Source organism: Coturnix japonica, chromosome 13, assembly GCF_001577835.2.
Source record: "Coturnix japonica isolate 7356 chromosome 13, Coturnix japonica 2.1, whole genome shotgun sequence".
NCBI classification, from domain to species: domain Eukaryota; kingdom Metazoa; phylum Chordata; class Aves; order Galliformes; family Phasianidae; genus Coturnix; species Coturnix japonica.
The window spans coordinates 6375819-6390471 of NC_029528.1; the positions used below are offsets into that span (position 1 = coordinate 6375819).

At 43.3% G+C, this 14653-nt stretch overlaps 1 protein-coding gene across 6 annotated transcripts in view; it reads left to right on the forward strand.

Moving 5' to 3' along the window:
• Window positions 1-14653, forward strand: part of SGCD (sarcoglycan delta) — a 297420-nt gene that overhangs the window by 174694 nt on the left and 108073 nt on the right. For all 6 annotated transcript variants that reach the window (XM_015875788.2, XM_015875793.2, XM_015875787.2 and 3 more), the window contains one exon: window positions 2134-2319. In XM_015875788.2, the coding sequence (XP_015731274.1) occupies window positions 2134-2319 (186 nt within the window). The remainder of the gene's footprint in view (window positions 1-2133; window positions 2320-14653) is intronic.

Sequence of the window (14653 nt, forward strand, 5' to 3'; positions counted from 1 at the left end):
ACCTCCCCAGTTTACAGTTGATGACTTAGTACCTGGGAGTGATACAGCAGTGAAGACCAAACTGGATCTACTGTGAGCAACTTTGCTCCCCTTGTTAATAGCTCAGGGTTTGCCCAAGCCTTGGCTGTGTGGGCAGGTACCCCACAAACAGCAAACATGCTTTATGGTGAGCACTCTTACATCAAAGAGAGCTGCTCTTTAATACAGACAGAGAGGAAAGTGATAGCAGTACTATGTGTATTGATGTTTTCCAGCCATTATTTTGAGTATGTGGGATGGACACAACTGCTGAAGGAGGAGGGAGATGGGATCCTCCATGTTCTGCAGGAAGGTTGCTTTTGGATCCCACTTTTGTGCAGGAAAATGGTCCTTCTGAGCATGCTGCTTAGTCAGCTTTGCTTTATGTGTCCACTTCAGGACAGGCATCTGAGGAGAATTTAGAGCCTGATTTGACTTGCGTAGCACTTGAGGCTGCACTTCAGCAGTGATGAAAACAGGTGGAGAAAGGGAAAAGGTGGCTGATCCCCCTAAGCTGTGTGTGATAACAGCAACCTGTGTTAGCAAACACACATCTTGGCACTCCCAGAGTTGCCAAAAGGTTTACGAAATGTAGAAGGGAAAAGAAAAAAGATTGCCGGTTCTTTAGGCAGCCCCTTTCTGAAGTGTGTGGGCTTGAGTGTTGGGGCAACAAAGAGAAAGTGCTAACTTCATGGTGAGTGCAGTGCTGCTAGAAGAGCTGTGCTGGGGAGAAAATCACCTTCCATTGACACTTCCATTGCAATGGGCTCTGCACTGCCGCCCACCACGCACTGTTATTACTTGCTGTTTGCACATTTGCCTAGAAATAAGGAAAAAAACCATGAAACTAATGGCAAACAAACAAGCACAAGTCAATGTCAATGAGCATCTTGTTTCTACCATTGTTTTGTTCTGCCCTTACAGATCAAACTCCCGCAGAGAGAGACTTGCATTGTTTCCTCTTGGTTTGTGAATTTTGTAATTCATTGAATGCTAACGTTGATGCCAGCTACTCTGAGGGAGAAGTCCCTGATGTTGAATTGGTAGCACAGAAATGTGTCTGGTGGTTTTTTGTCTGCCCAGAATCTTAAATGCTGAATACTCAGCAGACAGCGCGTTATTAGAGGCAATGTAAGAAACTGATGTATGGGGGAAGCATGTGAAATTACATTCGACAGCCCTAAGTGAAGGGCAAGAAGGCGATGAATACTTTTGTGGGGCAAAATCTACCTCCATAAGCACAGCTCTGAGTGCATTTGCTGCCCTCTGTCCCCACTGGCTGCAATGCCATTCTACAGCAGCAGAGCAGCCAGATCCCTGACTGCCAGCAGCAAGCTGGGACCAGGATGCAAAACCCAAACTTGTCCTGGGGATGCTGCCATGCTGCACAGCCCTTCTGCTCTCCTCTGTGCTGAGTTTCTTTCCTTGCTCTTGGCTCTCACGTTGTCATGCCATGCCATGCCTGCCTGCCCAGGGTGTCCTTGTTAAATCTGTGGAGATATTTGGGTGTGTTTTTTTAGGACAACTTTGTGTTTTAGGTTAATTCGGTCAAGAAAGTAGGGGAGAAAAAGCCAAACATTTCCACTTTGTCTTTTTTTTTTTTTTTTTTTTCCATTGTCTGGAAGGAGTGATTTTATTTGAGGTGATTTTTTGTTGAATTAAAGCCTCCGTGAAGTAATATTGCATCTTCAAAACAAACTGCTGAACTCAACTGCTTTTACCAAATGCATGCAGAATTTTCCCCCTCCGGATCCTTCAAGGCCCTGGAGTGCCAGCCTTGCAAAACCTGGGGTGGTGAAGAGAGTCACTTGAGAGTGATCTCCATAGGATACCTTTAGACAGTGTGCTTATGTGTATTTATAAATGTATATACACATCTAATGCATAAAATTCTCTTACAGTGTGTTACTACATACAGTGAGCAGCAAGGAAAATAATGCAGAAGTAAGGTTCTGAAGGAGGTGCTGCCCAGCTGGTAAACTCTGAGAGAAAAAGGAAGAACAAAACCTCCGCAAACCTCAAAGAGGCACAGATACAAACCCTTAGCAGGTTTTATCATCGGATTTGTCTTGCTGCTTAATCCTTATAACTCTTATTTTTTTGTGATTGTTTCAGATGCCTCAGGAGCAGTACGCGCACAGGAGCACCATGCAGACCTCAGAAGGGCCCCAAGTATACAAAGTCGGGATTTATGGCTGGAGGAAGAGATGCCTCTATTTCTTTGTGCTGCTCCTAATGATTTTAATCCTGGTGAACCTTGCTATGACCATCTGGATTCTGAAGGTTATGAACTTCACAATTGTAAGTAGTAGAGGTTCCCCTGAAAGATGGGGGGAAGATGATGGGGGTTGATGTTTGCTTCTCTGCACAGGAATTCAGATATGGCTTCAATAATGGGGTGGTATAATTGCCGTGGGTAGCTGCTGCAACAGGGAGGCACAAATTTATCCAACAATCTTTTTTTCTGCTGGAGGATGACTCTCAGAGCTGTCTGCAGGATTGCCAGGCTGGAGAATCAGCTCAGCATCATGAATCACATTCCTCCTCCAATCCTATATATATACATGTACACACACACGCTTATTTGTGTATACGTAATATATGCACAAGTCTCTTTATATAAAGCCTCCCAATGATTCAGTTATAAAGCATTTGCAAATTAATAAAAGGGGATGTTTTTAACTGGGGGATGGGGATGAGTTTAAGCCTTTCTCTTACACATTTATTTTTATTTTTTTTTGCTTTTTCTCCATGGCTGAGCAGTTGTGAAACTTGATTTGCCTTTTTCTTAAGGAAAGTTACATAAAAATGTCTTCCTAGGAGCTGCATGGTGTAACATTCCTGGAGTGGCTCTCTGGCTGTGGCATTCAGGTGGAGCTTATCCTTGCCTCCCTTGAGCTGGGGTTGAGCATGGAAAAATGTGGATGTGCAATGGTAAATGGATTGCATAGGGATAGGTGGTGCCTTCTGGGCCAGGAGCACCCATTTTAGCTTAGCTTAGACTTTTTGGCACAATACAGGGTGCTTCTTACTACTGAGTGAACTTTGTCTTCCTTGCTCAATACGTCTGAAAGTCGGGACATGGTCAACCAGGCACACCCTATTGTCAAGTGCTAGCGTGTAAGGCAGGCCATAGCTTTTCAGCATGTAATTTGGCCAAGCAGAGTGAAAATGAAATGATTTATGCCCTCTTTTTCAAAGCAGTTGTTGCCACCCTGGTCCTCTGGAGTGGTTTTAGGTCCATTAGGATCTTCAGGAGAAATTAAGTTGGAGGCTTCAATCGTGGATTTACTTCATGAGAGAGCTGTAAGGTTAAAATCACCCAAATCAGTTTCAAGGACTTTCCCAGCCAGGCTCTGATACGAATAGTGTGTTTGAAGTCTCCCAGCATTTCTTTCTGTGCTTTGGTCTGGCAAAGCCCTGAACAGCTGTGTCCAGCATTATGTCATTAATGGGCCTTGAGAAGTTGAGTAAACAGATTCTGTCTTACTGTATCCAGCTAAGTACAGTGTTGGGGGAACATGTTTAGTTAGTTTCTCTAACTGATCTGCTGTTAACGTGTGCAGAACGTTGTGATACGCATATGCTTTGAGAGCAAGCAATTATAAAACAGTAATCCTCTATAGGCTGTGAGTTGTTGGAAGAGTGAGCCAAGTTGGAACAGTTAATTCTTAACCCAACCGTTTATTTATTCTTATGAAATTGATGCTATTTTGACATATACGGTCATTAGATTAAAACCTCTCCCTTCCAGCAGCAGTCTCCTCCCTAGCCTGTGTGCTGGCTTTTTCTGTGATGCGCTGATCTTCAAGTTGTTGTCTGATTCAGTTTCCTTAAATAGTCACTTACTCTCTGTGACTCACTGGGAATTAGTCCAGAGTAAAGTATATTTGTGTCTGTTCTTAGCTGATTTGTATGTTTTCAAGTCAGTAGGTGCTGAACAGCTTTGGGGGATGAAAACCCATACTGTAGCACAGCAGTGGGAACTGCTTTATATATATATATAAATATAGGTGTGGGGATGCTGGTCAGGATGTATATCTCTGATACAGCCAGTGGGAAATAAACAGAAGAACGGGGCACATAAAAGATGTGTGCACCTTGGTCTCCCTGATCTTGAAGTGTGTTAGTCTGTAAAATAAAAAAATCAGGGTCAGGTTGAATGGGACCCTGGGCAGCCTGCTCTCATGGTTGACAGCCTTGCCCATGGCAGGGGACTTAGAAGAGCTGATCTTAAAGACCTCCTCCAGCTTAAGTCATTCCGTGACTATGAATGTAGAGCAGTAGTGAGATGCATGCCATAACACAAAAGATTGTGTTCAGTCAAGGGGAAATGAGTAGGAATTTCTCATTCTGGTCTTATCTGGGAAAAGATCTGTTGCTAAATGGGTCAGAATTATTTGCATATTTGTGACAAGAATTCAATGCATTTACCTGTCCAAGCACAGCTCTCAGTTTTTGGGGCAAGAACTGCAGATAAGAAGCATGGGGATGTGTTTTGGTAGAAAGAGATCTCTTCCATGCAGCTGGTTGCTTCCTCCAAGTTGGACCTGCAGAGTACAACCAGGTTTTGGTTGTTCCAAGCTGGAACTGGTAAGGCCCCACTGTAAGAGTGGTAAGAGCCCAGCAGACATCTATCTGAGACTCCTACCGCGTACAGTTATGGCGCTACTGTGCTGTGTTGGGACCGAATGTCGTCACTGAACAGCTTATAAAGAGTAGAGCAGCCAGTTCCTGTTGGCTGGCATATGATCCTGACGAGCATTGAGCCCATGGTGCTGCTCTGCTGCAGCCTCACCAGCTGCTCCAGATCCTGTTCTGCAATTCCTCCTGCACCATTCCCTGCGGCTGAGAAAATCAGTGCGCTAAGTGAATTTTTAGAAGCAGACTTTTATCTCTAAATAACAAATGTACAAATATTCTCAAATGAGGAGATGCAAATACGCAAAATCTTTAATTTGTTCCTGTTCTGATAAGAGGAGCTGAGAGGCCTTCTGGGGCAGGGGAATGATTTGAGCAGTCAGTAAGCAATAGCTGCTGCTTAGCAGGTCTGAGTTGCCTCAGTGCTTGCAGAGTGAGAAAAGAAAGAGAAAAAAGGAAGGGAAGTTTTATAGTTTTGTTGTTATGGAATATGTAATTCTTCCAATATCTTTCCAACCCGTGATCTCTCCCAGAACCCGAGTCTGTTCAGCTCCACAGGATGGTCCTGGCACTTACTGGAATTTAATGAGTGCTCATTATAGCCAGTAAGTGCTCAGTGTATCTTAATGAGCACAGCAAACCTGCTCAGGAAAACTCGGGGGTGTTTTAAATGCTGATAATGGGGTGTGGAGAAGGGAGGGGATGAAGCGAGTCCATCTTAGAGGGAAAAAAGCACCACCTCATGGGGTTTGTATGGTACATTGGGCAGCACCCATCATTCCATGTCAAGCCCTGAGCACCCTTTCTTCACTACCTTCCTCTCCTCTCTGTGTGCCCTGTGACATGCTCAGGAAGGAAACTCCCATGAAATCAAAGCATAAATTTCCAATCTGTGGCTTTTAATGAGCAAGGCATAACTAATTTATTCTTGGTTTTGCTTTAATCTGAACATTCAAGGCATAAGTTTAAGTGTTGCTTTGGCTTCTTACGTGGGGCTGTCAAAGCGGTGCTGTGTTTGCATGGGGCCAGTTGGTCACAGCCGGGTCTGTGCCATGCTGCATTTGCTCAGTCCCTGTGTGGTATTTGATCCTCGATTTGTTCTAAATGATTTTACCTGGCACAAGCTGTATGAAAAACAGACCTGGAGGGTACCCGAAATATCATCTGCCTGTTCCACAGCTGGTTCACACAGTCAGGTCCATTTATCCAGTTCATTTGCATTGGAGCTATGCTGCAGGAAGCTCTGCGGAGGTTGGTACCTCTATACTTTGATTTTTAAGCCAAACCACAGAATGAATCTGGACTGATGCCACCAATTTGGGTTGAAACCCAAATTCCCGCTAAAGGTGCCCTAACATAATTGAGGTAGAATCCAGTACTAAACTTTCTGATGATGTATAGGTAAAGGTACTCCAGCTCATAAGGATCTTAGACAAGCGTGGTAGAAGTATGTGGTTTACACATAATGGATTTGGGGAGAAAACACAAATTCCTGTGGGCTTTGTGTGTGACTCACCCTCTCAGCTTGCAGGTCTGGGGCAGTTTGAGTTGTGTCCTATGTGTATTTTGCTCAACCACAAGCTGTGCAGAGCTCAGCTGAGCCCCTCAAGATTTGTTGGTGCCATTCTAATTACAGGGCTTGAACCAGAGCTTTTAATGATCATACTTTTTGTACTCAAGCTGCATTAGCATCCAGTGATGCAAGTCATTAGGATTGACAGTGACTCTGTAGATGAGCAAGTACTGTAGAGTACTTGCCTACCATACATTGAGTGTCTCTAATCTGTTGGGGCTACATTTAAATGGCAACAGCCCACCTGCTCATCTACCAATCAAACCACTGAGGTCTCTTTGCTCTGACACGGTGTTTCTGTCCATCCAGTTTGAACTGTATGTTCTTTGGAACAGAAGCTGCTTGCATACAGCAGCCTACAGTCCTATATATTGCCAAATGCTACCAGACTATATGTAATAATAATTTCCCCTGGGTTGTCTTGCAAGGTTCAAAATTCCTGGAGAACTGTCTTCTAAGAATAATGCAAAGCAAAATCTACAGAAAAGTCTTTGACTCTGCAAGGGAATTATTCTGCAACTCTGGTATTCAGGAGGCCGTTCAAGAGCAAAAGCTGACAGCTTCCTCCAAAGTGGGAGGGCATGTGCTGCTTTCAGATCTGAGCAAACCTACACACAACGCTTATGCCAGCTGAGCATGCACCTTGTAGGCAATGCCTCAAAGATATTGGCAGGCGATGACCTGGCTCTCTCCATCTCCCTTAGGATGCAGAGAGAAGGGGGCCTTCCTTTCCTGTCCTGATTAGGCTGAGTTCAGTTTGGTTCCTACAGCACATTCAAATTCTCCTTCCAGACCTACACAGTTTGAGATCCTCTAACATAAGGTTCAGGATGCCATTGGCTCTCTTGGCCACCTGGGCACACTGTTGGCATCGGTTCAGCCGAACATCGACCAACACCCCCTGGTCCCTTTCCTCTTCACAGTCATCTAAGCCACTCAGCCCCAAGCCTATAGCGCTGTATCGGGTTATTGTGGCCAAAGTGCAGGACCAGGCACTTGGCCTTGTTGAACCTCAGCCCAGCAATCCAGCCTATCCAGATCCCTCTGAAAGGCCTAGGAGTAGGAACAATTGACTGACAGGCTATCTTTATAGCTCGAGGGGTGTATTTTAGCATTGCTGAATGAAATGCTAACAATTTAGAGACAAAATGCTGCTGTAGGTGGCAAAAGTGCTAAATATCATTATTATCTTGCTTTCTTTATTAGAAGTTGATATGAAAAACCAGCTTTTAAAGTTTGGTTATGAGCAGTTATTTCCGATACAATTACTCCCTCTTGTGTGTAAACTACCTGCCGCATTTTAATTACAGGAAAACTGTTGGGTAATAACGCAGCAGTAAAGATGGATTAGAGTTAAGAAAGCTCATCTGCTTAATAGGCTGGATTCTTTTATTAATGATTTAAAGGAACAGACTTTGTTCTAATTTTTTTAATTAAAAATTGCCTCAGAATATAATGACTGTGCAGTTTACGTTCCCTTTTCATGATTTCTCTGGGGTCTTTTTAGGTGCAATTCTAAAGCCAACATGGGAAATAAATCTGCTCTGCTTCTCAGCTTCTGCTTTGTAGTGCAGCTCTAATTGGTCAGCTGAATTGTTTAGAATTAGAATTAATTTTACTATATCCTTACTGAGGAAAGAGTGAATGTGTTTTTTCTTCCCCCTCCTTCATACAGACAGAACTGTGCACTTTTCCATCTTAATTCACGTTACTCCTTTTATAAAACAAGTAATTGTTTCGAGACCGCCCGCATTACCCCAGAGCTTTGTCTATCCTTTCTATTCTCATTCACGTGGACCTCATCTTCTGATATAAAGATGTTAATCTCGTAGGGATCTGACAGAACCAGCAGTGCTGTGAGTGACTGTACTGTTAAGGTACTGTTAAGTGAAGAAGTAGTTTCTGTGGATTAAATCCTTAACCCTGTAGAAAGCAGTGAAAATGCTGACGTCTGCAGTGGATCTGTCATTAATTGTAATGCTTTTTATTTGCAGCTTTGCACCCCAAATTCAATTTTCCTTCTTCTCGGATTTGAAAAATAATATTCTGCTTTTCATTTTCAGAGACTTGAAGTTTCTGTTTCTGTATGAAAAGCAATTGGGATTATATATCCTTTAAAGATATATATTCTGCTATTTCAGCTTCACTCTTTTGGAGTCCAGAATGAAACAGTTTTAATAGGATATTGCTGGATGTTGTTGCACGGTTGGTTCCTCCACTGTTGCATCTCCCACAGTGTCAGGCTTCTGGTTGTGATCACTTGTTAAGTTACAATGCATCGATTTCTTCTAGTGCTGCACCTTTGAAAACTCAGTCTCTGACAATATGTCATTTTTATTATCCTAATAGTGTCTCCTCTCAGCCAGCACAAGCACATAAGGCCTTCATCTTCCTGTTAGCACACAGCGATGAAAGGAGCCCATATTTTTTCCTCACTGTCTGTACTTTCTGCTAATCCTGAGTTCTTCCGGTGCTGTGGTATCAGGTTTTCTTACAGATATGACATGGAAATGAAAAAGATGGCGAATCTTCCACCAGTACTTCTAAACCAAATGGTACATGCTACCTAGCAATCATTAGATAATTCTTTGTTTTTATTCTTTGCTTATTGCATGAGGCAGGCTGCAGCATACAGCCTGTTGTGGAGGTTGATGGCCCTTTTCCCTCGAATATTTTAGTGGTTTGGCTTTTGTGAATAACTGAGGCTCGTGCAATTGTGCTTCCATCTCAGTGTACAAGCTTTCAGCTCTCTCTTCTCTATTGTTTTTAAGCCACTTATCCTCTTGAAAACCTCTGAAGAGAAGTATGTATTCAGGAGACAGGAATACCTCAACATTGGGTTTATGGCTGTGATGCCATCGATCCCTGCGGGACCCAGTGAGCAGCGGGGATGCGGTGGGCTGTGCAGGGAAGTGAGTCATAAACTCTCGATCCCAGATCCCACTTCTGCCACCTCCCTCCGGAGGGGATTGTTCTCAGCTTCTCTTTCATCTGAAGAAATAAGATATTTCACATTAGCATTCTTCTCAGTGCCAACAAAAAATCTTCAGCCTGGCGGTTCTGAAGCAGAAGGAGATTTGTCTCTTAGAGAACATGTAAAAGGTATTATTATAAATGTGAGGAAGAACAAAAACAAGCTCGCTGTTAAAATGCTGATAATCAGCTAGTCGTCTGAATAGCTCGCAATCTGATCCCTCCCCATATTCTCACAGTACATTAGGAGAAATGATTTAATTTGGGAAGCCACACAGACGTGACGTACCTGGGCTGATCTGTGTAGTAGGTTCTCCGATCCTCTTTCGCTTGTTCAGTGTGCTTTTTTGTTGTTGGTTTTTCCTTGGTTGTTTTTTTTTCTTTACCTTCTGAGCTTCCTGACATCCCTCCTGAACTCCCTGCACATCAGAGAGCAGTGACCTTCTCAGCTTTGAAAACCGAGCAGCCATTTCTCTAACAAAAATAGAATTCTTCTGAAGCACCTCTTCTCGGTGATTGCTTCAGGCAGAGGAGCTGCTTTATGGAGCCTCTGTGCCTTTTCCAGCTTGCCCTGGAACTGGAAAGGCATCAGCTTTTCAGAAAGCTGCTGCTTAAATTCTTTCTTACTGTTTGGTGTTGCACGGTCTGTGGAATGGGGCTCTGCCACCACTGTAAGTTACCATGCAAAGCACAGAGCAGCTGAAACTCGGGCTCTTTTCATGGAGCTCCAGTTTGCAGGCTCACTGCTGATGGTCAGATGGAGCCTTGGGTAGCTTGATTGAGTGGTTGGCAGCTTGATGATCTTTAAGGTCCCCTCCAACCTAAGCCATTCTGTGATTCTGTAGTTGGCTGTGATATGTTTCTGTTTAACTAAACTAAAGGAGAAAGGGAGTAAGAAAAACGTAGCATATACTCCCTATATTTACAAGTGTATTTTCCCTATATAATAAAGGGGAAATTTAGATTGGATCTAAGGAAGAAGGGGTTTTTTGCAATAAGGGCAGTGAGGCAGTGGCACAGGTTGCCCAGAGAGGTGTGGTGCCCCATCCCTGCAGATACCCAAGGTCAGGCTGGAGGGGCTCTGAGCGCTGAGGCAGCTGTGTTCCTGTTCAGCACAAGGGAGTTGGACCAGATGGCCTTTATGGGACCCTTCCAATTCAAAACAGTTCTATGATTCACCTTATGCAGTGTTCTGAAGATGTTCTAAAGCCTTAGTGGTTCTGTGGACAAAATTATGAACCTGTGCTTTTATGGACTGCAGCTTCCCCCCCTCCCTCTGCAGACACTGTGTTATCTCCCCTGTTCTTGGATGCATCTTTTCTGCTATATATTCCCATCCCTGATTTGATAAATGTCTTTGAAGTACTCACTGCTGGATGCTGCCATTCTATGTGCCTGTTCTTCCAGAGCTTTGCTATGGAGATGAGCTTGAATATACCATTTGAATTCATCACAGCTTACATTTTAGTTCTGGTCATTTCCACTTCAATTACACCTTCTCCATTACCCATCCTGCCTTCGCCGCTGTGGTCAATGGTAAGATGGAGTGAGGTAATTATTTGTATTGAGGCCCAAGTTTCTATGGGACTACACTCCAGTGCACTTGCATGAAGGACAACCTGTTAACACTGAAATGATATGGTTGCAGACAGATTTATAGGAGAGGAATAGATTTGCACAGGTAATTCAGCCTTGACCCCTTGAGTTCTCATTACTTCTCATCCACCTAGCACTATTGCCCACCTCTTTCCTTTCATTAAATGAGATCCAGTAACTAATAGTGAAATTATGGCAATCTGCTATATGAAATTTGTGATTATTTGCATTTAATTAAAGGCTTCTCTTGAGAAAATGAAGGGCGGCTTAACCTCAGAGAAGACTCTGCATCCCCAGTAATTGCTTCTAATGGAAGTCTTCAGAGTTTCCACCCCACCACAGAGAAAAAAAGGAAAAGAAGAAAAAAAAGAAAGGTTCCTCCCACACACAGGGTCTCTGAGAATTGTTTTATCCTTGTGCAGTGAAGGTGACTGAGGGACCCTTGAAGCATTCCTCACTGTGGTTTAACCAGCTAAGATTCAATTTGATTACTCAAAAGCCAGGCGTGTGGTGTGATTATGAAAAGCCGATGGGCACCATGCATTCGTGTTGAAGGAAGTTGATCATCTTCACAATAGGTTTGTAGTCTGGCAGTTGGTGGCGATGTCAGAGAGTGGGACTGGGAAACCTTTTTGAGTATGGCCAGTGCCATCGCTGTGTTGCCCCAGTGATCCCAGTGCACGCTGTGCCTAAGGCAGGCATGGCATTGCATGAGGCACTGTCTCAGACCTGAGTGTTTGACACTCAAATTGTGCATTCTGCCTAATTACAGCTCTCGGTGTTTTCATGCCACTTCTGGTAGCGCAATTACTCTGCTTGGATCTTCTGCTCTATTAAAATCCCTTCTCCTATTACAGACCTGAAAACAGGCATGACAGAAGTGTTAGTGTATATGTTGCAGCAGAAGGTACAGCCATTCTCTGCTGTGTGTTCTTTATGCTGAAGGTACCAGTGTTGAAAAACATTCTGCTATCCTGTGTTCTTATGTTGTTTATTAGCACCGGGTATTGCACAAGTTCTTGTTAGTATAGGGTGGAACACATAAAATATCTCTGAAGTCTTTCAGAGCAACCTTGTAAGGCTACATGAGTCAGAAATGGAAACGTTGTTGGTCAGCTGTAGAGTTGTCACAGTTTTCAAAGTTGCAGCTACAGTTACATACTTGAAAACATGGGATCTTCCTCTGATACTTCTTAGCAGGCATGTTTACAAATAGCAACTCTTTATTGTGGGGGAGAAAAAAGGGTGTTTTAGTTATGGATGCTGGGCCCTGAAATGTATTTCATGTAGGTGCAAGTCATACAGGTGTGTGTGGGTGCTGATTTTGATTGAGGTTATTTAGTAAGGTGGCATTGTTTCTGACAACAAATACTTTGTCCTTCAAAACAAGGTGTTAAAGCTCTTTGTTCTGGGAAACTAAGAGATCAAATGCCTTTTATGATATTTATTTCTCGTGCATGTTTGAAAGGGAATTCCTGCTAATTATATGTTTGTGCACACAAACCAATGCGGAATGAAGGATGTATTTATGGAGACACGTCATCAGATGAGACTGTTAGGTTTTCAGCAAAGCCTTGAGTCTTGGGAAGGGGAGGAACACCGGGCTGAGCAGCTGATGGCTGGGCTAGGGGAAGATAGGGTGGATGTCAACAATTCTGCTGTGGTTTTAGAGAAAACTGCATTGTCTGGAAGGAACAGTGATTCAGTTCACCACCAGGAAGTGTAGATTATAGAGTAAATTTCATCTTTATTTGAAGTTACTTGTCAAAACCTATTGACCAAAGGTATTTGTCTTTGCTAGTATTATAAATGATTCACTGTCATATGTTGCACAAGAAAAATCCTGTATGTTAGAAAGCAGATGTTTAATTTCTTTCTTCTTCCCAGCAGAGCCACATTTATTGCCATTGCACCTTTCCTCTAATAGAAGTTTTTCTGCAGTAGTTTGCCTAGTCAGTCCTTTTGTTCCTTTAAATGAGAATGAGGAGCTGTTAGGAGTTCAGGGTTGAGATATCAGTGCTGTGCACAGGGAGCCTGAGGCCGCAATGAAACCTTTGTTGTAGGTGGTGTTGGGAAGCCCATAGGAGCAGCACTATGGCTACATTCCACATCGAAGTAATAAAGTCACCAGAATGGAAGGCATTACAGGTCTGTACTACAGCAGCATTCTGCACCAGGGAAGAGTTTCACACTTTGGGGAAAAAGATCTGTTCTACAGGTGAGGTCAGAGCCTGGAGCTGGGAAGTTGGTTAATACCCTGTTGCCTGCAGACGTTGCTAAATAAATACGGAGTAGCCAGACACTTGATGGATGACTCAGCTCTCCTTGTACAGGGCTGTCAGACCGTGGCATTGCTTCTGGGTTACACAGGTATAAATGAGAGGGGAATCAGTGGCAGTGTTTGTGGCTCTGGAGGCAGGCTGTAAAGGAGAGAGGGTTGTAAACCTTGAAGTATAGGCACTGTGTGGGCAATTGGAAAGAGGAGTGTAACCCCGGCTGGTTTGTTGTTGTTGTTGCTGTTGCTTTAGGTTAGTGATAGTCCACAGGTTGACATGTTAAATGGATTTCACTTACCTGTTAGGTATGTCAGTTTAAAACAAATACGTGGACACTGTGGGAATTTATGCACTGCAGAACACAGAAAAGGGGATGAGAGAGCTGTGTGCACAGAGGTGGCTGAAAAGAGCTAGAGATCTGTGCTCTGAAAACTTATAGAAACAGCTGCCCAGCTCTGGAAGATGTCACAAGAGTCTATAACTGAGGACCGGTGCTTCATGAATCCCAGTAACTGGCAGTAAACCAGTGTGTTGTACTTGGTTTTTCTTTCCTTTTCCTCTTCTTAAAGTGAATCTATTCAATAAGAAATGTGAAGCTGAATGGCCGAGTTTACAGCTCAGCCAGTTATCATTGATGTTCATATCAGATGAGTTGTCTGAAATACGTACTAAAATCGTAGAGAGATGATGAGATTCATGATGGGGAAATGACCGCCATTCATCCAAAATGTTTTCATTAACAGCACAGGGAAGGGATTGCATTGGTGCAATCTGTAGTTCTTGTTTCTGTTTTAAAGGTCTCTAATGAGCCATGTGTGCAGTGCATTTCTCCCTGGGAAATCCCACTGAAATCTGCCACTTGGATTTCATTTCTTGTGCTGCTATATTTAGAGCAGAAAGCAGATCTCCCAGCGTGACTCCTTCTGGCTTATAGAAGCTCTATGAATTGTCTTAGCAATAAACACTAATCAGTTAGCTGCCTGCACCCTGTGAATATCCCTTAAAATGATTTTAAAAATAGATAAATAAATGGGAGCAGAGTATTTGCAATTACATTCTGGCTGCAGTCGTGGCAGTAGCCCATTGCCATCTCTGTGCCACAGGGCTGGTCTCAAGGGATGTGGTGTATGCTTTATTACTGTGGTCCCTTGATCAATCTATATTTCTTCACCTCCTTCTTTGTCCTATGAAGTAGGAGTCTGATCACAGTCATCTCCACTGATTTTTAACGAGTAAATTAGAGTTTTTAGAAGTTTTTGATCAGCCATAGTCTCAGAGTACAGGTTTCCTTCCTTGCAGTGCTCACAAGAAAAAGGAACAGGAAATCTGATGGACCTGTTCTTTATAAGTTCCTGTTTTCCTTGACCATAGTTCCATTAAAAATGATACACAGCCATGCCAAGTTAGGCATTGAACAGCGTCTTGGTATAATCAAGGGAGTGAGCCTTCCTGCTTCAGTGCAGTACTTAAGCTGGGCTGGTGTTAGCCAGCCTGGCTATAAAGTGCCAGGATGGGCTGTGTGCTGTAATGAAGAAATGTGGTGGCACGCACATCAGTAAAATATGATGAGTGGAGA